The following is a 27,101-nucleotide window of genomic DNA, read 5'->3' as shown; positions in this document are numbered from 1 at the left end:
ACTTGGGAATAAAGAACAAACTGACAGTGACCAGAGAAGTGAAAGGAGTGGGATAATAGAAGAAAGAAGAAGGAGGGGCAAGCAAAATAACAGTAATAGAGGACTCATGGGCAGGGACAATGGCAAGGACTGACTGTGGGAGTGGGTGGGGATGAAGTTGGGGCAAGCAAGGGGGAAAAACACGGGACAACTGTAATAGAACACGAGACAACTGTCATTGAACAATAACAAATTTTAAAAAAAGACAAAATCTGGTAACTCATAGACATTAAAAGTGTGAAAAAAATAAAAGTAGGCCAAAATTAACAGAGATCTCAGATTATTAACTAAGATTCGAATAAGCCTAAGTTTACCTCAAAATAAAATAATTGAAATATTTTACCTATACTTATTTGAGTAAAAGTGGAAGAATACTCAGTAAATTGAGTAAGATGACACGGAGGTCCTTTTTTATGTTTAGAACGATTGAAACTAGGACATACTCTGGTCTATGGCTAACTCAATTAAGTGGAGGCAGTAACATCTCAACTGTGGTTTTGGAATGGCTGAATTAGCCAGGAACAAGAAATGAGCAGACAACATTCTCTTGGTTTTCTTTCTCGGATCACTTTAACTTGCATGATGAAAAAAATATTACAGAGTAAAAACACCGTATTTATAAAATACCTTAATTCTGTAAAATATACTAACTTCTGGGAGTAAACTGAAAGCAGTACCCAATGGTACCTCTTCAAGACCTACTCTGAACATTCAGAATTTCTTCCAGAGTTAATTTTATTGCATGTATCTACAGTCTTGGTTAACTTTTTAAAATAAATTTTAATTTGAACATATGAACACCATCTGGCCATTTCCCATCCTCAGACTTTGCTCATATTGTCACTTCAGCCTAGAATTCCTTTCTACCCATTAATTGCCCCTTATTGCACATGTACATGCCAGGTTTTGTTTTTTGTTTTTTGTTTTTGATTTTTGGCATTTTATTCTGTCAACTCAGTCAGGGTTAGGTCTTTTTTCTACTTGGTTTTACCTTTCCTTCTTAGTGCTCCTCTGATTCTACCTTGTGTTTTAATGTATTACTATTAGGCCATGTTTCTTCCTGGACAGTAAACCCCTTTGGGCAGGTACTTGTATCTCAGCCCCTCCTCAAGGTACACTTATAGACAAATCTACCAACAAATGGTGACTCAAACTCATATCTCTAAAATTGTAGCAGAATGTTTCCAAATTATTGTATGTTCCATACTTATTATTAAAATATACAAATGGAAATCTTGCTATTTTAAGCTTATTTTATTGCCAGTCTTAATTCAGTACATTCAGTTATCAGCAGAATGATGCAAATGAGCACTGAGGATATGCTGAACTAAGTGGTAAAACCAGGGCTGAAAATTCCATCAAAGCTTTAAGCTGCTATAAAACAGGTAGGCATTAACTCTCTTTTCTGGGTTTCCTGCTGCCACAGGCATTGTAAAATTGTCTTCAGGTCATTCTGGGCATGTCAAGCCTGAGCAAGCTATGAAAGTCATAGTTTAGTAAATTCTTCCAAAACAGGGATTTATGAGGATTTATGTAGAAATAGAGCTGAATTTAATGTGAGTGAATCTTCTTTTATTATTATAAAATATCATAAGAAAATAATATGGATCAATCTTTTTTTGCGCAGTGTATATTACAATAGTACTTGTACAGAAGTCTCTCATTTTATTGATATGGAATATGATACCTAATGTGGCATAGAAAGGACTCAGAAATTGTTGGGATTAAAAATCAGTTTAAAAGAAATTCATTTTGTTAGGTTACCTGGATCCCTAGGGCCTCTTTTTCTGCATTTATTTCACAATAATTTCCTCAATATTTTACTATATAGATGTCACTGTAGAGATCTGAGATATATGTGGTCTCATCTTCATATATTTTGAAACATACTAAAAAGGAATGCAGCATGTATACGACCATCTCTCCTACAGAATATCAAGTGATATGTTATAGAAGTACAGATACAGAGCTGGTAAAGGTTACTTTGGGCTTCCAGCTTCTCCCCAACTCCCATTGCTAACCAGCTGAGATATTCTGCTTTAAATTAGATTGGGCTACACACAGTTTGGAAATCTTCTCATGACTGACACATGGCTTATGATGCTATAGCTCAGTAACATCAAACATCAAAAAATCATAAAGAATATGGCCTAAATTCACCTCCCAGAGACTTCTTACTTGCACTTTTCTCTAATAACTCATATAACAATATTTAGGGTGGCAGAAAAGAATTATATGCCAAAGGATGACCACCCAAGCTGAAATAACAAGGTAGACTTTGCTTTATTCAGCTGGTTTCCTGAAGTTTGGCAAAAGCTTTGTACCTGGGTAGAGAGGTAATTTTCCCCCATTTCTCTATGCAGAAACGCCGAAGCCCATTGCTTCCTCGAAGGGCTGCAAAGCCTTCATAGGGCACGCTTGATGTTCCTGTGACGAACTGAAGTAATCTTAATCTCTGCTCATTATTGAAATGTTCCACTGCAGCCCAGAACCAACGGATCACAAGATGCCCATCATGATAACCTGAATTAAGCAAAAAGAGAGAGAAAGAAAAAAATGTAGAGAAAGGAGGAAGAAGAGAGGGGAGAGAGATGAAATACACATCAGGTGTGATAAGAACTGAAGAACTGCTTTGATCTGCTGATTTCTCTAATCATAGCCTGTAGGTAAGTCTAAAGCAATTTGTGTAATGAGGTGAATTTTAAAACAGAAGCAGATTTAGAAGTTAGTTGTTTTATTTTAAAAAATTATATGTTCTGAAGGATGTCCTTAGAAATACTTGCTCTCTCGTTAAATAACTGGGACTTCATCAGTCATTTTTAGTCTCATAGAAATGTAGAGGAGTGACTAGACTTAGTAGAGATCTTGGAATCCATAAGGGACAAATCCCTCCATGAATACAAAATTTTATAGTATTTCTTTTTTTTTCCCCCTGGTATCAGCTCTTGGTAACTATACACTGTGGAAGAGTTCAGGACTTAAGAAAGGCTGGAGGCAAAGGGCAAGCTTGGTGAGTGGAAGATGCTGGGCTCTGCAGCAGCCATTGATACCCATGGAGTAGCTGCTTTCAGGCCAAGACTGGGCTAAGATGAATTGGGCCCATGAGGGAAGTATTGAATACCTCTTACACTACAGTTGGGAGACTAAGCTTGGATCAATTACTTGAGGTAAAAAATTTTATTCTGACTTCAAATTCAAAAGACATTAAAAATGGGAGGGATCAATGTGAGAAGGGGTAGAAACAGGGATATCTTCATTAAAAAGAAGGGGGCAACTGTAGTGAACAATAATTAAAAAAGGTGTGAATAAAACAGTCAAAGCATTTGTAATAGTAGATGGGGAGAGGAGGACATATCTGGCAAGGGAAATAATGAATAACAAGAATGAGTAAGAAATATGGAGGAAATAGCAAGCTAACTAGCATAGAGAGGGATTTGGTAAGGACTGAAAGGAAACTTGTTCAGGGTCTTAGGGACTCTTAATAGCTAGGCAGAGACGTTTTGACTTGATACCTTCAGTCAGTGTTTTTTCATACCAGGCCAAGAAGAGCCCAGAGGTACCACAAAGTCTTCTTATGGCTGAGTGTACTGAGGAGATGAGGGAGGCTGAGATGGCAGACCCCTTCCTCTCTTTTTATTGTATTGATTGAGGTTTCTCTGTAATATTTTACACAAAGAAAGGATTTTTAGGCTAAAAAACCTGCCAAAGACCTCTTCTATAAATAATAAGGAAATTGTTTCATGGGTTGGGAAATGGCATGATGAAAATAATGTTTCAAAAGACTAGTTTAGCGATGAGAAAGTAAATAGTTAGGAGGGGTCAGAAGTTGGTTTTGGAGAGGTGACACTTATAAATGTGTTGCAGAAAACAATGAGGTGAAGAGCGTACCAATCCTACAGGGTGTGGGACAAAATACCCCACCAGCATGAAACATAGCTCAGTAGCTGGCCCATGAATATACATTGAGTTAGGCCAGAGACTGCCACTGACAGTTTAGGTTGGAAGCTGGAGGAAGGCATATAGATTAACTTATTGGGTTGACCAAAATGTATATTTGGTTTTTAAGTAAAAATAAAAGACACGCTTTTCACTTTCACCAATAACTTTATTAGACAATGTATTCACCATTTTGTTACACTACTTTCTGCCATCTTTCAGGTAAATTCATAATTCCATCTTCCTAAATTTTTTATCCTTTTGAGTAAAGAACTGTTCTAGGTGCCTTTTACAGTCTTCCAGGAAATTGAAATTTTTTCCTTTAAAATAATTTTGTAAAGACTGAAATAAATGGAAATCCAAAGGCAAAAGATCTGGTGAATACAGGAGATGAATTAGAAATTCCTAGGCAAACCATTAAAGAAACATGTGATCTCGTGTTATCTTGATAGAAGATTATGCATTTCCTTTTGACTAATTCTAGACTCTTTTCATTGAGTGCTGCTTTCAGTTGGTCTAATTGGGACAGTGCTTGTTGGAATAATCATTTGTTTTTCCAGGAGGAGCTCATAATAGAGGACTCCCTTCCAAACCCACCATATACACACAACATCATCTTCTTTGGATGACCACCTGCCTTTAATGTGGTTGGTGGTGGTTTATTTCACTTGTTCCATGATCTCTTCCATTCCACATTATTGTACAGTATCCACTTTTCATTACCCATCACAATTTGTTTTAAAAACAGCATTTTCAATATGTTTAAGTAAAGAATCACATGCAAAAATGTGGTCAGAAAGATTTAATCCACTTAACTGATGTGGAACACAAACATCAAAATGATTAACATAATTAAGCTGGTGCAAATGATTTTCAATGCTTGATTTGGATATTTTGAATATGTTGTCTGTCTTCTGCATGGTATAATGTTGATTGCTCTCAGTTAATGTCTTGATTTGATCGCGATCAACTTCAACTGATCTGTCCAATGACAGAGCATTGTCCAGTGAGAAATCTCCAGCAGGAAACTTTGCAAACCACTTTAGACACATTTGATCAGTCACAGCACCTTCTCCATACACTGCACAAATATTTATTTGCATTTCAGTTGTGTTTTTACCTTTCATGAAATAGTAAAGCATAACATGCCAGAAATGTTGCTAATTTTCTTCCATCTTCAATATTAAAATGGCTACACAAAAATTCACCAATTTTGATAAGTTTTTAAAAATGCTTGCTGATATGGCAACTGTCACAGTATAGTTTAACAAAATTGTTTCAAATGAAGTTAAAGAAAACTAAGCACTCCATCTTATGGAAAAAAAATAACAAACAAATGTTTTGGCCAACCCAATACTTTACACATGTATTGAAGTAAAAGCAAGTTATAGTAGTCTTCAAAAAGTGATAAAATATAGCCCTGGCCAGTGTGGTTCAGTTGGTTTCATCCCATAGACTGAAGCATCATCCCATAGACTGAAAGGGCATAGGTTTAATCCCCAGTCAGGGCACACACCTAGGTTGCAGTTCAATCCTGTCAGGGTATATATGAAAATTGATATATACCAATCAATGTTTCTCTTGTCCTCTCTCTCTAAAAGCAATGTAATAATGTTTTCAGTGAGGATAAAAATAGTGGTGAAATATATGTAAATATTATTTTATATTTATATTATAAATATATATGGAATATATATATATACAAAGTGGATCATTATTCAGCCATAAAAAGAAGTGAGATACTGAAATACACTACAACATGGTCAATCCTTGAAATAGTATGCTTAGTGAAAGAAGTCAAACCAAAAGACCACATATTGTGTAAATGACTTTATTTACATGAAATATCTAGAATAGGTAAATCCATAGAGACAAAATGCACATTGATGGTTGCCAGGGTCATGGGAGGGATAAATGAGGAACAACTCCTTAATGAGTATAGGTTTCCTTTTGGGATGATAGAAATGTTTTGGAACTAGCTAGAGGTGATAGTTGTATAACATTGTGAATGTACAAAATGCCATTTATTGCTTTTCTCACTTTAAAATAGTGAAAATTTTCATGTCAATTTCACTTAAAAATTTTTAAAAAGTGATGATTTGCATCTGTGAGAGTTGTATCATCACAAGCCCTGAGAGCTCACCTCCCCGGTACTCGGTGTTATTCCGCCAGTCATTTAAGTCGATTTCTGCTGTGCCAGCTATCACGAGCTCTAGTTCCCTGGCATCAAACACGGAGACAAGCCTCGAGTCTATGACCTGAAATACAGATTAGGCTTCAGTACACAGGTTCAACCACATTGAAAGTTCTATTCATTTTTATTATTTCTGTGACTTAAGGTGGGAAACTGACCATAATTTACAACTTTTTTTTCAATGTGCCATTATTGTGACTTACACATTTTGAAACACAAACCCGTGAGCTGTGAACTGCAAAAAGGTCCCATGATTTCACTACCTCTGATACTCTATCCCAAAATGATGGTATGAACAAACCTGACTCGACTTTATAGTCACATTTAAATTTTTGAGTAAACTTTCATTTTAAAGACAAACAGTCTAAATCACTTTGGAGTGGCTCAATATTTATTGGTATTACCATTTCACTTAAAAACTATCCTTTCTAAGGGAAGGGGAAAGTCAAGGAACATATAGCAAGGACTCATGGACAAAACCAAAGGGGAAGAGCTGAGGGAGGGAGGGAGGGAGGGGGCAAGGGAAAGTGGTGGGGGGTTGGCAGAGACAAATGTATTTGAAAAAATAAATTAAAATTAAATTAAAACAAAAAACAGAAAACAAAAAACAAAACTATTCTTTCTTCCACGTCAGACTATGACTCATTTCCTAGGAATGGGCATTGAAACCATTTTACTTCTCTTCCCTTTTCTCATCACTTCCTTTCTCCCTTCTTCAAAGATTTGAGAGGATGTGCTTTGTTAGGGTTCTGAGCTCTGGCTTTCCATCTCATTGCCAAATGTACCAGGCACTACTGAACACTTATAGTTGATACCTCCTTTAATCAAACAAATGATGGATGAGCCAGTGACTCATACTGTTCTCCACTATTGCAGGGAAAAAAGACCCAAGCCCTAAAAAGACATTTACAGCCTCTTGTTTATAAACTGAAAAAGTTTAAGGATGACAATTTTTGGTGCACAAGAAGACTAGCAACTGTCATTGTCTTCTTGATTTAAACCTTAGCATGTAGCACAAAGTGGCACTATAACAAAATAAAATCTAGCAAGAGTGGATAGTGCACTCCAACAACTTCACTTCCTTTATTTTTATTTCACTGGATGAAAAAAAAATGCAACATGTGCACATCTTGACAGGAGATGTTATGTTTACACTTGACATACCAGGGCCACACAAACACCAATTTTGTGAGAGTATTTTTACCTACCACAAGATTTGGGATTCTCAGAAAACTCTGACCCCTCATTTATCTACCTCAAGAAAGTCCTCTTTACACTCTGGTAAGTAGAGCTGAACCCTTTGCCCAGGTTCTTCCTTTTCCTTTTCCTCACAAGCTGTGTCTAGCGATAAACACAGTTGGGGCTGGACCTTACCTCATAGAAGCCCCGCACCAGGGCCTCTGTCTGCTGAACCACACCACGTTCCACTCGCCACTTTACCAGCCTCTCAATGTACTCTTTCTTGTTTTTCTCTGTTACCTGGATATTGGCTCCTCCAGATTTTAACTCCCTTTCCGTTACCTTGTGGAAAAACAGAAAGATTGTGGTGCTTGTTAACTCAGTTCACAGTAAGACATAACTATTTTAGGTGGATGAACTACGTGCAAAACATCCTCTTCACATGAGTGCAGCATATTAGTGCCTTAGTTTCTTTCTTTTCCTGAAGTTACAAAAAAGACCCTGGTTGTTCTAAGAAGATATTAATTACCTTAGAAGAGCTGAAATTTTTTTTTATAAAGAGGAAATGTTTCCTTAATTCAAGAGACCTAATGGAAATAAAAGTAAAAGCCCCTTTTGGTCCCTAAATGAAGCTGAATATCCCTATACTACAGTCAAATACTTGACCTCCCAAATCTAAATTACAGCAAATTTTTAACAGCCACCAGTTTCCCCACACACAGAATCACTGGAAGCAAAGTAGCTTAGGATGGGAAGATGGTTTTTAGAGCCAGGTAAAATAGTGACTGGAGAAAAGGAAACAGAATGAATGATATTGGCACTTAGTATGGTGATGCTTGTTAGGACAAGTTTGAGTCATCAAAATAAGCTATAGTCAGGAGATCCAACATGGCAGCAAGTAAATGTTACCCTCACCTCCTTCTAGAACCAAACTGAAATTGAAACTAAAATATAAAACAATGAACCTGAATAACCAACTGAAGACTAGCAAAATAGAAGCTTTTCAACCAAATATTTACAGATGAAGCCACATTGAGACTGTTCCATAAAGCAGGGCCAAGGCCAGTCACATTGATCTGCACCAGAGTCTCTCTCAAGAGGACCCAGACAAACATACCCAGTACCAAGCTTCAGACAACAAAAGATCAGGACACAATTAGCTTAACAAGCAGCATATCAAAAAGAAGATCTTGATAGGTGCCAGTCATTGTTGAGGCAAGTTCTGCTTCCTGTGGTTACCACCTGCATAGCAGCTTATACACTGTGGTTGGGGTCTATTCTCACAGTCAGCCAGGCTGAGGTTTGGCTCCACACATGAATAAACCAATAGCAACATAGACTGAATTACAAGAAGAGAGCCCATGTAATCCACAAAAAGGACATTTCTGAAACACTCAGCTCAGGTGATCAAGAAGACTGTGACACTGGATCTCAAAGGACACCTATACATAAGGCCACCCTATCAAGACTACAAGTTATAGCCGATTTACCTAATAGAAATGATCTCAAAGAGGCAGCCAAAATGGGGACATAAAGACTCATGTCCCAAATGAAATAACAGGGGGAAATCTCCAGAAAAAGAGATAAATGAAATGGAAGAAAGCAACTTACCAGATATAGATTTCAAAAGCAATGGTTATAAAAATGCTCAGAAGCTTAGTGAGAACCTAAACAAGAGATAGCAAGCATAAAAAGGTATAGAAACAATTAAAAAAGACTAGTAAGAAATGACAAATATAACATATGAAATAAAGAATACACTAGAAAAAGACAGATCCAGAAAGAAGTCAGAAGTCGAACACCAACAGCTGAAATTTCACTTTGCTATCTTTCAGAATGTGCCTGATTTTAAAAATTTCTTTTCATTCCATTTATTTAATTTTTTGTTTGATTGTTATTACTGTTTCATTTCTTTTTATTATTTCTTTTATATGGCATTTTAATTTTTCTCCTTTCACTTCACTTGTATTACTTTTTTATTATTCAGATTATATATTTCTTATTATACTATAATTGTTCCAAATCCAACACAACACCCTTCCTCAGTCTTAATCCATTTCATCATCTTCCAGAGCTTATTACTGTTGTGGTTAACTTTATTTTCTCTCACATTATGCCAAGTTTCTAGCCCTTATTTCTCCTCCATCTTACCTCACATAACCGCTCTACTTTCTTCAGTCAGCTCACATTTTTTCTCCTTCTAATGAGTCTTTTTTCTTTTTCACCTTTTGTAAACAGTGGTTATTTGGGTGAAATATCATAATTATTGCTTTACTTCTCAAAAGGAACTCCTATTTAATCACTACTTGTTTGTACTTTAAACCCCATTGAATACTCTCCGGCTGACTTACACCATTTTGCCATTGCCCTGCTCATGATCAGTTGAGTAAGGAAATTTATTTTGTTGTTTTCTCTCTCCTTTTTTCTCTTTTCTTTCTTTTTTCCCCTGCTCTCAACCTGGGCTTTACTCCTTACTCTTCTTAGTTTGCATCCCCCATCCTCTCAAAAGCATTTTTCTTTACTGTAGACATCTCACATCACTTTTTGTTACTCTACAATATTCTTATTTCCATTCCAACTTTATTAAACTTCATTCAGCAGTCATTTTTATTGACCTTCCTGTGATTTTTCCTGAAAAATTTCTCCCATTGGTCCAGTACATTTTCTATTTCTTTTTTTTGATTTTTTAATTTATTTTAATTTATTTTTTCAAATACATTTGTCTCTGCCTACCCCCCACCACTTTCCCTTGCCCCCTCCCTCCTTCTCTCCCTCAGCTCTTCCCCTTTGGTTTTGTCCATGAGTCCTTGTTATATGTTCCTTGACTTTCCCTTTCCCTTCCTTTTCCCCGACCCCCCTCCCTCCTTCCTTCTTGTCTCTGTTGATTTCTTTTCCTTTCAGTGTTGCTGGTCTTATTTTCCTTGCATCTTTGTATTGTTGGTTAGGTTCCACTTATAGGTGAGATCATATGGTATTTGTCTTTCGCCCCCTGGCTTATTTCGCTTAGCATAATGCTCTCTAGTTCCATCCATGCTGTCGCGAAGTTTAGTGGTTCTTTTTTGCTTTCTGCTGCATAGTATTCCATTGTGTAAATGTACCATAATTTTTTGATCCAATCATCTACCGATGTACATTTTCAATTTTACTTCATATCTTGTACTATACTCTTCCCTCTTCTTCCTCTATTGTTCCCGTCGCCCTTATGTGTTTTACTAACATTATAATTTTGCTCTCTCCCTTTCTTCACTTTGGTTCTATCCCAACTCTTATCAATTCTCCTCCCTCTCACCACACAACAACATATTCTCTTCTAGTCATTTTATATTCCCTTTATCATATCATATAATATCCACAATCTCTCTTCATAGTTATTAATCTTAGTTTAATTGCGGTAGAAACTGTCAAGGTGGTAAAGGGGTTCTTTTTCCTGGTGTAGGTATTTTTGTCTGACAATACTGCTTTGTTAACCAACACCTGTAAAACAGCATACAAGACAAGGTGGGAATTTTACAAGACAAGTAAACACACTGGAGGTGAGAACCCACCAACAGGTAAAGCCCAAGTACAATAAGAGAGCCCACAGCAACTCTAGAGCATCCAGACAAGAAGATCAGAAAACCACAACACTGATTCCAAAAGAACTCCTATCACAGAAGTTCTCCCTATGAAGGCAACTGGAAAAGCAGAGCATTTGGAATCAGAAACAACAACAACAACAAAAATACACCTAAAATGGAGAGACAAAGAAAGAACCCACAATCAAAAGAAGGAAGGTTGATTCCCCAAGGAGCTAAATGAAAGAGAGGCAAGCAAAATATCAGATATAGAGTTCAAAATAATGGTTATAAGAATGCTAAAGGAAATCACTGACAACTACAAGAATCTGAGTGGTAACTACAACAGGATGAAAAACTATACATTCTATAAAAAAACAAGAAGAAATGAAGAATACAACATCTGAAATAAAAAAAAAAATACCAGAAGGATGGATGAAGCAGAGGACTGAGTTAATATCTGGAGGAGAATGTAGAAATACCCAGATAGAGCAGGTAGAAGAAGAATGACTAAAGAAATAAAAAGATAGCTTATGGGAACTTCAGGGCAACATGAAAGGCAACACATTCAAATCATAGGAATACCAGAAGTAGAAGAAAAGGAGCAAGGGATAGAAGCCCTGTTTTTTTGAAACAATAATGACAGAAAACTTCTCTAACCTGGAGAGGGGAAAAGCTATGCAAGTTCAGGAAGCACAGAGGGTCCTCATCAAGATGAATACAAAGAGGTATACTTCAAGACATATCATAATTAAAATGTCAAATATTAAAGAAAAAGAGAGAATCTTATTGGCAGTGAGGGAGAAATAGGAAGTAACATACAAGGCTACTCCAAAAAGGCTAGCAGCTGATTTCTCAACAGAAAAAACTATAAGCCAGAAGGGATTGGCAAGAAATAATCAAAGTAATGGGAAACAAAGGCTGCAACCAAGATGGCTCTACCCAGCAAGGCTCTCAATTAAAATGGAATATGAAATAAGGAGTTTCCAAGACTAAAAACAGGCTAAAAGAATACACCCCCACCAAACGAGCACTGCAAGAGATGCTAAATGGACTGCTTTAAGATGAGGAAGAAAATGAGTGAGAGAGAGAGGGACACAGGTACAAAGGGGAAAAATGAATAAGTACCAATCAATAATAACCTTAAATGTAAATAGATTAAGTGCTCCAATCAAAAGATAGGATAGCTGAATGGATAAGAGAACATGACCCATACCTACGTTGCCTACAAGAGACCAACCATACAACAAAAGTGCTAAACAGGCTTAAAGGGAAATGAAGAAAAAAAATATTCCAAGAAAATGGACAGGGAAAAAAGGCAGGTTACCAATATTTACATCAGACAAAATAGATTTCAAAAGAAAGGCCATAAAAAGAGATACTGAAGTACACTACATAATACTCAAGGGAAGGCCTATCAAGAAGACATATTATCATAAATATATATGCACTCAACATAGGAGCACCAAAATATATAAAGAAAATCATGGAAGACTTCAGGAAAGATATAGACAGCAGCACACTTATACTAGGGGATTTTAACACTGCATTGTCAAAAATAGATAGATCTTCTAAAAAAAAAATCAACAAGGATATTGTGGTACTGAACAATATCCTAGATCATATGGACTTATTTGATACATATAGATCTATATCTATCTATCTATCTATCTATACATATAGATCTATCTATATGTAGATATCTATATGTAGATAGATCTATAGATAGATCTATATGTATAGATAGATGATAGATAGATAGATAGATAGATAGATAGATAGAATATTTCATCCCAAAGAGGCAAAATACACATCTTTTCAAATGTACAAGGAATATTTTCAAAGATAGGCCACATGATAGAACACAAAACAAGCCTCAACAAATTCAAGAAAGTTGAAATGATATCAAGCATTTTCTGGGACCATAAGTGCCTGAAACTAGAAACCATCCTCAAGGAAAAAACTCAAAAACACTCCACCTCATGGAGATTGAAACGTGCTATTAAACAGTGAGTAGGTTAATAATGAGATCAAGGAAGAAACCAAAGAGTTTCTGGAAACAAATTAAAATGAACACACACAGTCCAAAACTTATGGGAAACAGCAAAGGCAGTTCAGACAGGGAAGTTCATAGTGATACAGGCCTACATAAAAAAGATAGAAACATTTCAAATAAACAACATAACACTACATCTACAAGTACTAAAGGAACAACAACAAACAAAACCCCAGAGCATGTAGAATAAGGAAATAATCAAGATTAGAGCAGAATTAAATGACATAGAGACTAAAAGTATAATCCAAAGGATCAATTAATCCAGGAGCTAGTTCTTTGAAAAGGTAAACAAAATCGATCAACCCTTTGGCAGTCTTATCAAAAGAAAAAGAGAAAGAAACCTAATAAATAAAACCAGAAATGAAAGCATAGAGATTACAGCTGATGCCACAGAAATAAAAAGGATTGCAAGAAATTACTATGAACAATTATATACCAAGAAATTATAAAGTCTGGGTGAAATGGACAAATTCCTAGAAACATATAATCTGCCACAACTGAAAGGAGAAGAAGCAGAAAGCCTGAACAGACTGATAACTACTGGTGAAATTGAAGCAGTAATCAAAAAACTCTCAGCACACCAAAGCCATGGACTGGAAAGTTTCACAGAAGAACTGTACAAAACATATAAGAAAGAACTAATGCCTGTCCTTCTTAGACTATCCCCAAAAAATCCAAGAAGAGGGAAGATTCCCAAACTCTTTTTATGAGGCCAGCATCATCCTAATCCCAATTACAGATAAAGACAAAACAAAGAAAGAAAACTACAGGCAAATATTGCTGATGAACATAGATGCTAAAATCCCCAACAAAATATTGGCAAGTCGCATCCAGCAATATAATAAAAAGATTATCCACCATGATCAAGTGGGATTCATCCCAGTGATGCAAGGATGGTACAATATTCACAAATCAAAAAACATAATACAACACATGAACAAAAAGAAAGAGAAAAATCAGATGATGATATCAATTGATGTGGGAAAAGCATTTGATAAGGTACACCACTGATTTATGATAAAAAACACTCAGCAAACTGGGAGTAGAGGGAGCATATCTCAACATAATAAAGGCCATATATGAGAAACATTTTCAATAGGCAAAAACTAAAAGCTTTCCCACTAAGCCCAAGAACAAGACAAAGATGTCTACTTACACTACTTCTATTCAACATAGTATTAGGAAGTCTTTGCCACAGAGATGAGACAAGAAAAATAACTGAAAGCCATCCAAATTGCAAAGTAGGAAGGAAAACAGTCCATTTGCAGATGACATGATAGGGTACATAGAAAACCTTATAGGCTCCATAAAAAAGCTAATTGGCCTAATAAGTGAAATTGGCAAAATAGTGGGATACAAAGTCAATATTCAGAAATTATAGGCATTTTTGTACACTGACATGAAATATTAGAAACAGAAACCAGGAAATAAACTCCTATTTACTATAGCAAAAAGAAAAATAAATTACCTAGGAATAAATTTAAGTAGGGCAGCAAAAGACTTGTACTCGGAAATCGTGGAACACTGAAGGAAGAAATTAAGGATGATACCAACAAACAGAAGCATATATCATGTTCATGGCTTGGAAGAATCAACATCATTAAAATGTCCGTAATACCCAGAGCAATCTATAGATTCAATGCAATCCCTATTAAAGTACCAATGATATTGTTCAGAGCTTTACAACATATATTTCAAAATTTTATATGGAACCAAAAGCCAATAATTGCAGCAATCTTGAGAAAGAAAAACAAAGTAAGAGGGATCACAATACCAGATATCGAACTATACTACAAAGCCATTGTAATCCAAAGAGTCTGGCATGGCATGGAAACAGACACAAAGATCAATGGATCAGAAGAGAGAGCCAAGAAATAAACCCTTGTCTCTATGGTCAATTAATATTTGACAAAGGCAGCAACATAAAATGGAGAAAAAATACCTTCTTCAACAAATGTTGTTGGGAGATCTGGACAGCTACATGCAAAAAAAAAAAATAAAACTAGACCACCAACTTACACCATACACAAAAGTAAACTCAAAGTGGATAAAAGACTTAAACATAAACCACAACACCTTAAAAGTCCTAAGGGAAAATATAGGCAGGAAAACTTCAGATATCCCTTGCAGCCATATATTTTGCCCTAGGGCTACAGAAATAATGGAAAGAATAAACAACTGTGACTACATCAAATTAAAAATCTTCTGTGTGGCTAAAGAAAACATCATCAAAATGAAAAGGGAAAAAACCTTATGGGAAAATATATTTGCCAATGATACCTTGGACAAGAGTTTGATCTCCACAACATATAAAGAACTCATATGATTTAATGCCAAGAAGACAATCCAATTAAAAAAATGGACAAAGGACCTGCACAGACACTTCTACAAGGAGGACATATAGTGAGCCCATAGACACATGAAAAAGTGCTCAACATCACTAGCTATTAAAGACATGAAAATTAAACCACGATGAGATACCACTTCACACCTGTCAGAATGGTCATCATTAATAAATCAACAAACAACAAATGCTGGCAAGGTTGTGGAGAAAGGGGAACCATAGCACACCGTTGGTGGGAAAGTACACTTTCACTACTTCTATTCAACATAGTATTGGAAGTCCTTGCCACAGCAATCAAGGAAGAAAAAGAAATAAAAGGCATACAAATTGGAAAGGAAGAGTAAAACAGTCACTGTTTGCAGATGTTATGACAGCATACACAGAAAACTCTATAGTCCCCACCAAAGTACTACTTGACAAAATGTGTGAATTTGGCAAAACAGTAGGATTCAAAATCAATATTTAGAAATCAAAGACATTTTTGTACACCAACAACAAAGTATCAGATTCAGAAATCAGGAAAAAAAATTCCATTTATTATAGCAACAAGAAAAATAATGTACCTAGGAATAAACCTTACCAAGGAGGTAAAAGACCTGTACTCAGAAAACCACACAACACTGAAGAATGAAATTAAGGAAGACATTATAAATAGAAGCATACACTCTGTTCATGGATTAGAATAATTAATGTCATCAAAATGTCCATACTACCCAAAGCAATTTATAGATTCAATGCAATCCTTATTAAAATACCAATGTGACATACTTCACAGGTATAGAACAAACATTTAAAAAATTTATATGGAATCATAAATGACCCCAAATAGCCTCAGCAATTTTGAGAAAGAACAACAAAGTTGGAGGAATACAATAACCAATACCAAACTATATTTCAACGCTACTGTAATCAAAACAGTCTAGTACTGGCATAAGAACAGACACATAGACCAATGGAACAGAAGAGAGAGGCCAGAAATAAACCGTCTCCATGGTCGATTAATATTCGATAAAGGAAGAAGAAGCATAAAATGGAGTAAAAATAGCCCCTTCAACAAATGGTGTTTGGAGATCCGGACAGATATATGAAGAAAAAAAAAAAAAAAGAAAACTCGACCACCAACTGACACCATACAAAAAATAAATTCAAGGTGGATATAAGACTTAAATATAAGCCCAAACACCATAAAAATCCTAGAAGAGAGCACAGGCATGAAACTCTCAGTCCATGCAACAATATTTTCACCAGTATGTCCTCTAGAGCAAGGGAAATAAAGGAAAGAATAAACAAATGGGACTTCATCAAAATAAAGAGTGTCTGCATGGCAAAAGAAAACATTAGCAAAACGAAAGATAATCAACCGTATGGAAAAATATATTTGCCAATGATACCTCAGCAAAGGTTTGATCTCCAAAATATCTAAAGAACTTACATGTCTCCATTCTGGGAAGACAAACAACCCAATTAAAACGTGGGCAAAGGACCTGAACAGACACTTCTCTAAGGAGGACATACAGAGGGCCTAGAGACATAGAAAGGATGCTCAGCATTACTAGCCATCGGAGAGATGAATATTAAAACTACAATGAGCTACCACATCACACGGGTGAGAAAAGCCATCAAAACTAAATCAACAAAATATATGTGCTGGTGATGTTGTGGAGAAAAGGGGACCATAGTACACTGTTGGTGGGAATGCAGACTGTGGAAAACAGTATGGAATTTCTTTAGAAAACTACAAATGGAACTGCCTTTTGATCTGACAATTACACTGCTGGGATTATACCCTAAGAATCCTGAAACACCAATTCAAAAGAATGTCTATAGACCGGTGTTCATGGCATCACAATTTACAATAGTCAAGTGTTGGTAGCAACCTAAGTTCCCCTCAGTAAATGAGTGGATCAAAAACTATGGTACGTTTATGCAATGGAATACTATGAAGCAGAAAGAAAGAAAGGGTTACTACCCTTTGCAACAGCATGGATGGAACTGGAGAGCCTTATGCTAAGTGAAATAAGCCAGGTAGTGAAATACAAATACCATATGATCTAAGCTATATGTGGGTCCTAATGAATAAAACAAACAAGCAAGCAAAATGGGGGGTATGGGGTCAAGTATAAGTGCACAACAATAAAAAAAAATAAAATGTCTATACTACCCAAAGCAATGATTTAATGCAATTCTTTTCAGGATATCAATGGCATATTCTACTAAGATAAATTCTACTAAGAACTAAGATAAATTTTTCAAACATTCATATGGAACCACAAAGAACCTCAAGTAATCACAGACATCTTGAGACAGAAGAACAAAGTCAGAGGCCTCATGCTACATTATATCAAACTATATACAAGGCCATTATAATAGAAACAGTGTGGTACCAGTATGAAAACAGACAATGAGACAGAAATAAACTCACACCTTTATGGTCAGTTAATATTCGACAAAGGATGCTAGAACATACAATGTAGTGAAGATAGTCTTTTTAATAAATTGTGTAGGAGAAATTGGATAAATGCATGTAAAAAAATGAAATAATCACCTTTTTATACCATGAACAAGAATAAACTGAAAATGAATTAATGACATAAATATTAGACTTGAAGCCATAAAAATCCTGGAAGAATGCATAGGCAGTAAAATCTCAGAAATTCCTCATAGCATTAATTTTTCTGATGTATCTCATTGGCAAGAGAAAAAAATAAATAAAAAGAACCACATCAAATTTTTAAAAAGCTTTTGCACAGCAAAAGAAACCATCAATAAAATGAAAAGACCATCCACTGAGAGAACATATTTGCCAATTTTGCCAATGATACATCTGATAAAGAGTTACATCCAAAATTTATAAAGAACTTATATCCCTCAACACCAAAAAAAAAATCAATGAGTTGAAAAATTGGCAAAGGACTTGAATATTCACTTCTCTGAAGAGGATACACATATGGCCAATACGCATATGATAAGATGGCCAGTGTCACTAATCATCAGAGAAATGCAAATTAAAACCACAACTATCACCTCACACCTGACAGAATGGCTATCATTAATGAAAAAGTGTTGGTGATGTTGTGGAGAAAATGGAAACCTTATGCACTGTTGGTGGAAATGAAGATTGCTATAGACACTGTGAAAAACAGTATGGAATTTCTTCAACAGTTTAAAGATGGAACTGCCTCATGACCCAATGATTCCACTTCTGGCAAATTTTACAAAGAAACTGAAAACACAAATGTGAAATAACATATGTACACCTATGATCACTGCAGCATTATTTACAATAGTCAACATTTAGAAATATCCCAAGTGCCCACCAGTAGATGAGAGGTTAAAGATGTGGTATATTTACACAATGGAAGACTACTCAGCCAGAAAAAAAGGTGGAAATCTTACCTTTTGCCACAGCATGACTGGACCTAAAAGAGTATTACGGTAAGTGAACCAAGCCAGTTAGAGAAAGGCAAATATCTTATGATCATACTTACATGTGGAATCTAATGAACAAAATAAACTAACAAACAAAACAGAAACAGACTCACAGATGCAGAATACAGACTGACTGCTGTTAGAGGGAAGGTACTTGGGTGGTTGTTAAAAAAGTAAAGGGATTAAGCAAAGAAACTCATAGCCATAGATAACAATATGGTAATTACCAAAGGCAATAGGGGAAGGAGGAAGGTAAAAGAGGGTAAAGGAGGAATAGATGAATGGTACTGGAAAGAGACTTGATTTGGGGTAGTGAACACACAATACAATATATAGATGTATTATAGAATTGGATACATGAAACCTATATAATTTTAACCAATATCACCTCAATAAAGTCAACAAAAATTAAACAAAATAAAATAAATGAAGTAAAAAAGTTATGATCTGTGCTCTGTTTTTTCAAAGGTAAGGCAGATAACACACTTTTTATTAAAAAGTATTGTTTGAAGATAGTAAGCTTCAGTCATATTAAATTTGCTTAAGTGGTTCATCTTATTTAATGCAATAAGACAAATGAAGCATTGCAGTAGTTAGTTATTGGTTAACACATATACATATGTGTGCATGTGTGTGTATGTGTGTATGTGTGTGTGTGTGTATGGGGGACACTTTGTGAATAAGGTACTTAAAATAGTCTACAGAAGTATGATGATTACTTTTTCTTCTATCACTTATGTGACTAATGCTAAATATAAAAATATTGGTAAATTATAACACACAGGTTGTCACCCAATATATTTGGAACTTCTCTTTTTTAGCTAATATTTAACTTTTTTCAGTTAATGAGCTTATTTCCCATGTTTCAAGATGGAGGCTTAGGTAGATACACCTCACTTCCTTGGACAACAAAAAGAAAGATGACAACCAATTCAAAAACAAAAAACAACCAGAACTGCCATAAAATTTAACTGTATAGAACTCTGACAACTAAGGCGTTATCAAGGACACATTCATCCAGACTGGTATGAGGGGCAGAGACAGGCAGCTGGGATGGAAAGGACACAGGCCAAGGTAGTGGCTGGAAGACTGGCACTCCCACATTTGCATGTGGATAAACTGGGAGGAACAACTGGGGAGTGAAAGAGACTGTGCAACCCAGGCTTCCACCACAGGAACATAAAGCCTCAAAAATCTCTGGCTGTAAAAACCTGTGGGGATTGCAGTGCTGGGAGAAACTCCCAGTCTCACAGCATATTCTGTTGGAGTGACCCACAGAATACTAAAACATACAAAAATCTGCCCACCTGGGAACAGCAACAGAAGGGTGCAATTTGCTTGTGGGTAGTTGGGGAAGTGACTGAAAGCAGAGCTAGAGCTGAGCAAGCAGCATTGTTCCCTCTCTGACCCCTCCCCAATATACAATGCCACAACACAGTGAAGTGGGTTGCTCCACCTTGGTGAAACTTAAGCCTTTGCCCCTTACAATGTAACAGGTGTGCTGAGACAGAAAAAAGTATGGCCCAAATGAAAGAACAGATCAAAACTCCAGAAAAAGAACTAAGCAATGAGGAGATAGCAATATAGAGTCCAAAACATGGATAATCATGATGCTTACAGAAATGACTGAATATGGATGCAAAATAAAGGAAGAAATCAGGACTATACAATGTGAAATAAAGAAAAATATACAGGGAACCAACATAGAAAGCAAGGAAACTGGGGCTCAAATCAACAATTTGGAACAAAAGGAAAAAAAATAAACATTCAACTGGAACAGAATGAAGAATTAAGAACTTATACACCCCAATGTTCATAGCAGCACAATTTACAATAGCCAAGTGCTGGAAACAACTACGTGCCCATCACTAAATGAGTGGATAGAAACTTATGGTACATTTACACAATGGAATACTATGCAGCAAAAAGAAAGAAGGAGCTCCTATCCTTCATGACAGCATGGATGGATCTGGAGAGCATTATGCTAAATGAACTAGCCAGGCAGTGAATGACAAGTACCATAGGATTTCACCTGTAAGTGGAACCGAATAAACAAAACAAGCAAGCAAGCAAAATATAACCAGAGGCATTGAAATAAAGAACAAACTAACAGTAACCAGAGGGGAGGAGGGAGAGAACAACAGGAGGGAAAAGGGAAAGGGTCATCAACTAACAGATATAAAGGACACATGGAAAAAACCAAAGCACGGTAAGATCAAGGGTAGGAGATAGGGATTGGGGGGGGGGGATGGAGACAACTGTACTTGAACAACAGTAAAAAAATTTAAAAATGTAAAAAACAATGTGAGCCTTAGGAACCTCTGGGACAACTTTAAACATTCCAAAATCCAAATCATAGGGGTTCCAGAAGGAGAACAGGAAGAACAGGAAACTAAAAACTTATTTGAAAAAATAATGAAGGAAAGCTACCTCAATCTGGCAAAGTAAAAGGACATGCAAATCTAGGAAGCTCAGAAAATCCCAAAGAAGTTGGATCCAAGAAGAAACATACCAAGACACATCAGGATTAAATCACCCAAGATTAAAGATAAGGAAAGAATCTTAAAAACAGCAAAAGGAGAGAGTTAGCTACAAAGGAGTTCCCATAAGACTGTCAGCTGATTTCTCAGAAGAAACCTTACAGGCAAGAAGGGGCTGGAAAGAAGTATTTAAAGTCATGAAAAGCTAGGGCCAACATCCAAGATTACTCTATCCAGCAAAACTATTATTTAGAATGGAAGGGCAGATAAAGTGCTTCTCAGATAAGGTCAAGTGAAAGGAGTTCATCACCAATCCTTATTGTATGAAGTGTTAAAGGGACTTATCTAAGAAAAAGAAGATCAAAACTTTGAACAGTAAAACGACAACAATCTCCAACACAGAAAGGAAGGAAACTGGGGCTCAAATCAACAATTTGGAACAAAAGGAAAAAAAATAAACATTCAACTGGAACAGAATGAAGAATTAAGAACTTATACACCCCAATGTTCATAGCAGCACAATTTACAATAGCCAAGTGCTGGAAACAACTACGTGCCCATCACTAAATGAGTGGATAGAAACTTATGGTACATTTACACAATGGAATACTATGCAGCAAAAAGAAAGAAGGAGCTCCTATCCTTCATGACAGCATGGATGGATCTGGAGAGCATTATGGTAAATGAAATAGCCAGGCAGTGAATGCCTATCACCACTATCAACACTCAACACTATCAATACTTGAACCTAAAAAAACAAAAAAACAAAAACAAGCCAATCATTTAGACCAGGAACAGAATCACAGAAATGGAGATCACTTGGGGAATTTTCAGCAAGGAGGGAGGGGGGGACAATGGAGAGAAAGATAAGGGGAATAAGAAGCATAATTAGTAGGTACAAAATAGACTGGGAGAGGTTAAGAATATGAGAGGAAATGAAGAAGCCAAAGAACTTTTATGTACAACCCATGGACATGAACTATGAGGAGGAATGGTGGAGAGGAGGTGCAGGGCAGAGGGGAATAAGGGAGAAAAAAATGGGACAACTGTAATAGCATAATCAATAATATATACTTAAAAACAAAAAAGAGGAAGTTTCAAAACCTGGAAATCCACTAAATGTAGGGAGTGTATGAAACTAAAGTGTTTCTGATGAAATATTTTCTTATTAAATTAAAAAAAGTTTATTTCCTAACCTTCCTTGCATCTGTGTCATGTAACTAAATTCTGGCCAATAAGGTGTAAGTGGAAGTATTGTATGGCATTTTATGGCCCTTGCTAAAGAAACAGAATACTGTTTCTTGGTCCCACTGCTTCAGACACAGATGTGATGTTTGGGGTGCCATATGCATCTGGGCAATGAGTATAGGTTTATGTGACTGATTCCCAACATTCTCATAAGGGAAAATGGTGTCTCATAATTTTGAGATGCCATTAATTTAAACTTTTAAAAATTGTTAATGTTAATGAGATAGAATATTTCTTTACAATCCCTTTTCTGAGAACCATCTACTTATATTTCTAATAGTTTTCTATTTTGTTAATTATTTTTTATTGATCTGTGGGACCTTTTCCTGTATTAAAAGAAATAACATTTTGTTTGTGTTACATATTATAATATGTTAATTATTATACCATTTTTACTTTGCTTATTCTGTATTTTCCCGTGCATAATTTAAGAAACAATTTTAGTTGATTGTGTCTTTTTATGACTTTGGAAGTCTGTGTCACATCAGCAGCAGCATTCCTTATTATAGAATTAAAAAATATTTTGTTTTCTTATTTATTTTTACATTCTTCTTTCTAATTTACATGGAGTATAATGAATTAAGTTAGAATTCTGACTTAAAACATTTTAAGATGGCTACTCAGCTTTTTAACACAATTTTGTAAAAAAATTACATTTATTTTACAAATTTTACAAATTCTACTGAAGGACAAATGTAAAGGGTGGGCTACAATAATAATGCACAAAACCCAGCATTTTTTACATATTCATCTAGTACATAACAGGACAGTTTAAGTGAACCATATATTCTTTTCATTTTTATTTTATTTTAATTTTTAAATCATGTTTATTCTATTACAGTTGTCTCAAATTTTCCCTCTTTGCCCCCCTCCACCCATCCCACCCCCACTCCTGCTCCCACAGTCAATTCCCACTCTGTTGTCCATGTTCATGGGTCATCCAAACATGTTCCTTGTTTAGTCCCTTCACCTTCTTTCCACTATTGTCTTCTTTCCCCATCCCCTCTGGTCATTTTCAGTCAGGTCCATGTTTCCATGCCTGTGGTTTATTTTGTTCAGTAGTTTATTCTGTTGAATAGATACCACCTATAGGTGAGGTCATGTGGTATTTTTCTTTCACTGACTGTCTTATTTCACTTAGCATAATATTCTCCAGTTCCTTCAGTGTTGTCATAAAAGGTAGGTGTCAAAAAAGGTGTTCTCTCCTTTTTTTAAAAAGCAGATTGAATTTTTTTATTTTAATTTATTTTTTCAAATAAATTTGTCTCTGCTTACCCCCCACCACTTTTCCTTACCCTCTCCCTCCTTCCCTCCCTCAGCTCTTCCCCTTTGGTTTTGGCCATGAGTCCTTGCTATATGTTCTTTAACTTTCCCCTTCCCTTCCTTTTCCCTGCTCCCCCCTTCCCTCTTGTCTCTGTTGATTTCTTTTCCTTTCAGTGTTGCTGGTCTTATTTTCCTTGCATCTTTGTATTGTTGGTTAGGTTCCACTTATAGGTGAGATCATATGGTATTTGTCTTCGCCCCCTGGTTTATTTCGCTTAGCATAATGCTCTCCAGTTCCATCCATGCTGTCGCGAAGTTTAGTAGTTCTTTTGTTCTTTCTGCTGCGTAGTATTCCATTGTGTATATGTACCATTACTTTTTGATCCAATCATCTATTGCTGGACATTTAGGTTGCTTCCAACACTTGGCTATTGTAAATTGTGCTGCTATGAACATTGGGGTGGATAGGTTCTTTTGTATTGGTGTTTTGGTGTTCTTAGGGTGTAGTCCCAGCAGGGGAATCACTGGATCAAAAGGCAATTCCATTTTCAGCTTTTTGAGGAAATTCCACACTGCTTTCCACAGTGGCTGCACCAGTCTGCATTCCCACCAAGAGTGTACTAGGGTTCCCTTTTCTCCACAGCCTCGCCAGCACCTGTTGTTTGTTCATCTGTTTATGATGGCCATTCTGACTGGTGTGAGGTGGTACCTCATGGTGGTTTTGATCTGCATTTCTCTGATGGCTAGTGATGCTGAGCATCCTTTCAAATGTCTCTGGGCCCTCTGTATCTCCTCCTTGGAAAAGCATCTTCCCAGGTCCTTTGCCCATTTTTTGATTGGATCGTTTGTCTTCTTGGAGTGGAGTGGAGTGAGTTCTTTATATATCTTGGAGATCAAACCTCTATCTGATGCATCGTTAGCGAATATATTTTCCCATAGGGTTGGCTCCCTTTTCATTTTGCTGATGTTTTCTTTTGCTGTGCAGAAGCTTCTTATTTTGATGAGGTCCCACTTGTTTACTCTTTCTTTTACGTCCTTTGCTTTAGGAGACATATCAGTGAAAAAATTGCTGTGTGGGATATCTGAGAGTTTCCTGCCAATGTTCTCCTCTAGGACTTTGATGGTGTTGCGACTTATATTTAAGTCTTTTATCCATCTTGAGTTTATTTTTGTGTATGGTGTCAGCTGATGATTCAATTTCAATTTTTTGCATGTAGCCGTCCAGCTCTCCCAACACCATTTGTTGAAGAGGCTATTATTGCTCCATTTTATGCTTCTGCCCCCTTTGTCAAATATTTTTAACTGTAAAATCCATTGTAAAATATTGAAAAATTTAAATGCACTCTAAAGTCTCAACAATTAAAAGGACATGACACCAGCACAGAAATAATCAAGTAGATCAATGAAATAAACTGAGCATTCTAGAAACAAATGTATATATCTGTGTAACAATGTGGTATATGATTAAACTGATATTTCAAGTCGATGGGGAAAATAAGGCTTATTCAACAAATAAGGTGTGTGGTCCACTATTCCTTGAAATAAAACAAATATAGAGCCCAATTTCACACATTATACAAAAAATACTCAGGTGAGTTAAACAATCAATATATAAAATCTAAGGAGTTTTAGGAGAAAATACAAAATACAAACCCAGAAGTTATAAAATAAAATATTGATAATATGACTCTATTAAATATTTAAGACTAGATAGTAATATACATGCAAAAAAGAGTTAAAGGAGAAGTAATAGAATGGGAAAGTATTTGCCATACATCTAAAAAAAGGGATAATAGTTTTTTTTTTAGGGCAAAAATTCTATGAACCTTTAATCAAAAAATGGATAAAGAATACCAAAAATGTTATTTAAGCTTTTTTTAAAAATTTAATAGAAATAGGCAAGAAAAATACAAAAACAGGTTTAGTTTCAACAAATAATAAAGGAAAAATTAAAATAACACATCATCGTCACAATCAGATTAATGAATATTAAAAAATATTGGTAATATCAAGTATTGGTGACTGTGAAAGGAAGTGTGCATTTATAGACTCTTTCTGTTCATCCTAAAGCAGTCCCTTTAGCATATTTTGCAGTGCTGGTTTTTTGGAGGTGTATTCTTTTAGCCTTCTTGTGTCTGGGTAACTCCTTACTTCACCTTCCATTTTAATTGAGAGCTTTGCTGGGTAGAGCAGTCTTGGTTGCAGGCCTTTGCTCCTCATGACTTAGAATATTTCTTGCCATTCCCTTCTGGCTTGCAGTGTTTCTGTTGAGAAGTCAGCTGCTAGCCGTATTGGGGCTCCCTTATAAATTACTACCTCTTTCTCCCTTGCTTTCTTTTGGATTCTCTGTCTTTGATATTTGCCATTTTATTTATGATGTGTCTTGGAGTGGGCCTCATTGGGTTCCTCTTGAATAGGACCCTCTGTGCTTCCTGGACTTGCGTGATTCTTTATTTCCTGCAATTAGGGAAGTTTCCCATCATTACTTTTTCAAACAGGTTCTCTATCCTTTCCTCATGCTCTTCTTCTTCTGTTATCCCTATTATATGGATATTATTACATTTCAGGGTGTCCTGCATTTTCCTATACACCTCTTCATTCTTTCTGAGTCTTTTTTTATTTTTTTGCTCTTTCTGGGAGTTTTTCTCTACCTTGTCCTCCAGCTCACTGATTATCCTCTGCTTCATCTAGCCTTCTTTTTATTCCTTCTACTGTGTTCTTCAATTCAGAAATTGTATATCTCATTTCCTCTTGTCTCTTATTGATAGTTTCTATGTCCTTTTTCATGATGATATAGTTTGCAGTAAGTTCTTCATAGTTTCCCTGTAGTTTTTTTTTGGTAATTCTCTCTGAGCTCACTGAACTCACTGAGCTCATTGAGCTTCCTTAGAACCATTGTTTTGAGCTCAATATCTGATAGTTTACTTGCCCCTATTTCATTTAGTTCTCTTTCTGGGGATTCCTCCTTTCCCTTCAACTGGGGGGTGTTTCTTTGTCTTGCCTTTATTTGTGAGACTCTTCTTTTTTGCTTCTTGAATTGATCTGTCTTGATCTCCTGACTTTGTGGTGTGAACTTCTGTGGTACAAGACTATTGTTTTTTCTTTCTTGATCTTCCTCTGATAATTTCAGATGTTGACTTTGTCTGACCTTAGGCAGTCTGTTTGAGACTTCCAGGAATCTACTCTCTGTGACTGTCTCCTTCAGCTGTTGATCTAGTCACTCTTCACTCAGCAAGTGGTGAAGGGTGGAGCAGAGTCCCTCCTTGGGGCAGAGTTATTGGGTCCTCTGGCTGCTGCTGCTCAGGGGAGTGGTCTGCCTGAGCCAGATAGCTGCTGCCATATAGGGGAGGAGTGAGTACTGGGATTCAACCAGCTACTC

The 27,101-nt window shown here is 36.1% G+C and overlaps 1 protein-coding gene across 1 annotated transcript in view; it reads right to left on the bottom strand.

The window, feature by feature from the left end:
- Positions 1-27,101, bottom strand: part of HECW1 (HECT, C2 and WW domain containing E3 ubiquitin protein ligase 1) — a 681,615-nt gene that overhangs the window by 16,878 nt on the left and 637,636 nt on the right. The window contains exons 24-26 of the mRNA XM_054564310.1: positions 7,544-7,690; positions 6,119-6,233; positions 2,364-2,562 (exon numbers count right to left, since the gene is read on the bottom strand). Coding sequence (XP_054420285.1) covers positions 2,364-2,562; positions 6,119-6,233; positions 7,544-7,690 — 461 coding nt within the window. The remainder of the gene's footprint in view (positions 1-2,363; positions 2,563-6,118; positions 6,234-7,543; positions 7,691-27,101) is intronic.

The sequence above is a fragment of the Pteronotus mesoamericanus genome, unplaced genomic scaffold (genome assembly GCF_021234165.1).
Source record: "Pteronotus mesoamericanus isolate MK-2021 breed Mesoamerican mustached bat unplaced genomic scaffold, CSHL_Meso_final scaffold_85, whole genome shotgun sequence".
NCBI classification, from domain to species: Eukaryota; Metazoa; Chordata; class Mammalia; order Chiroptera; family Mormoopidae; genus Pteronotus; species Pteronotus mesoamericanus.
Note: the sequence above shows the minus strand (reverse complement) of the source record. Positions and strands in the feature narration are given on the sequence as shown.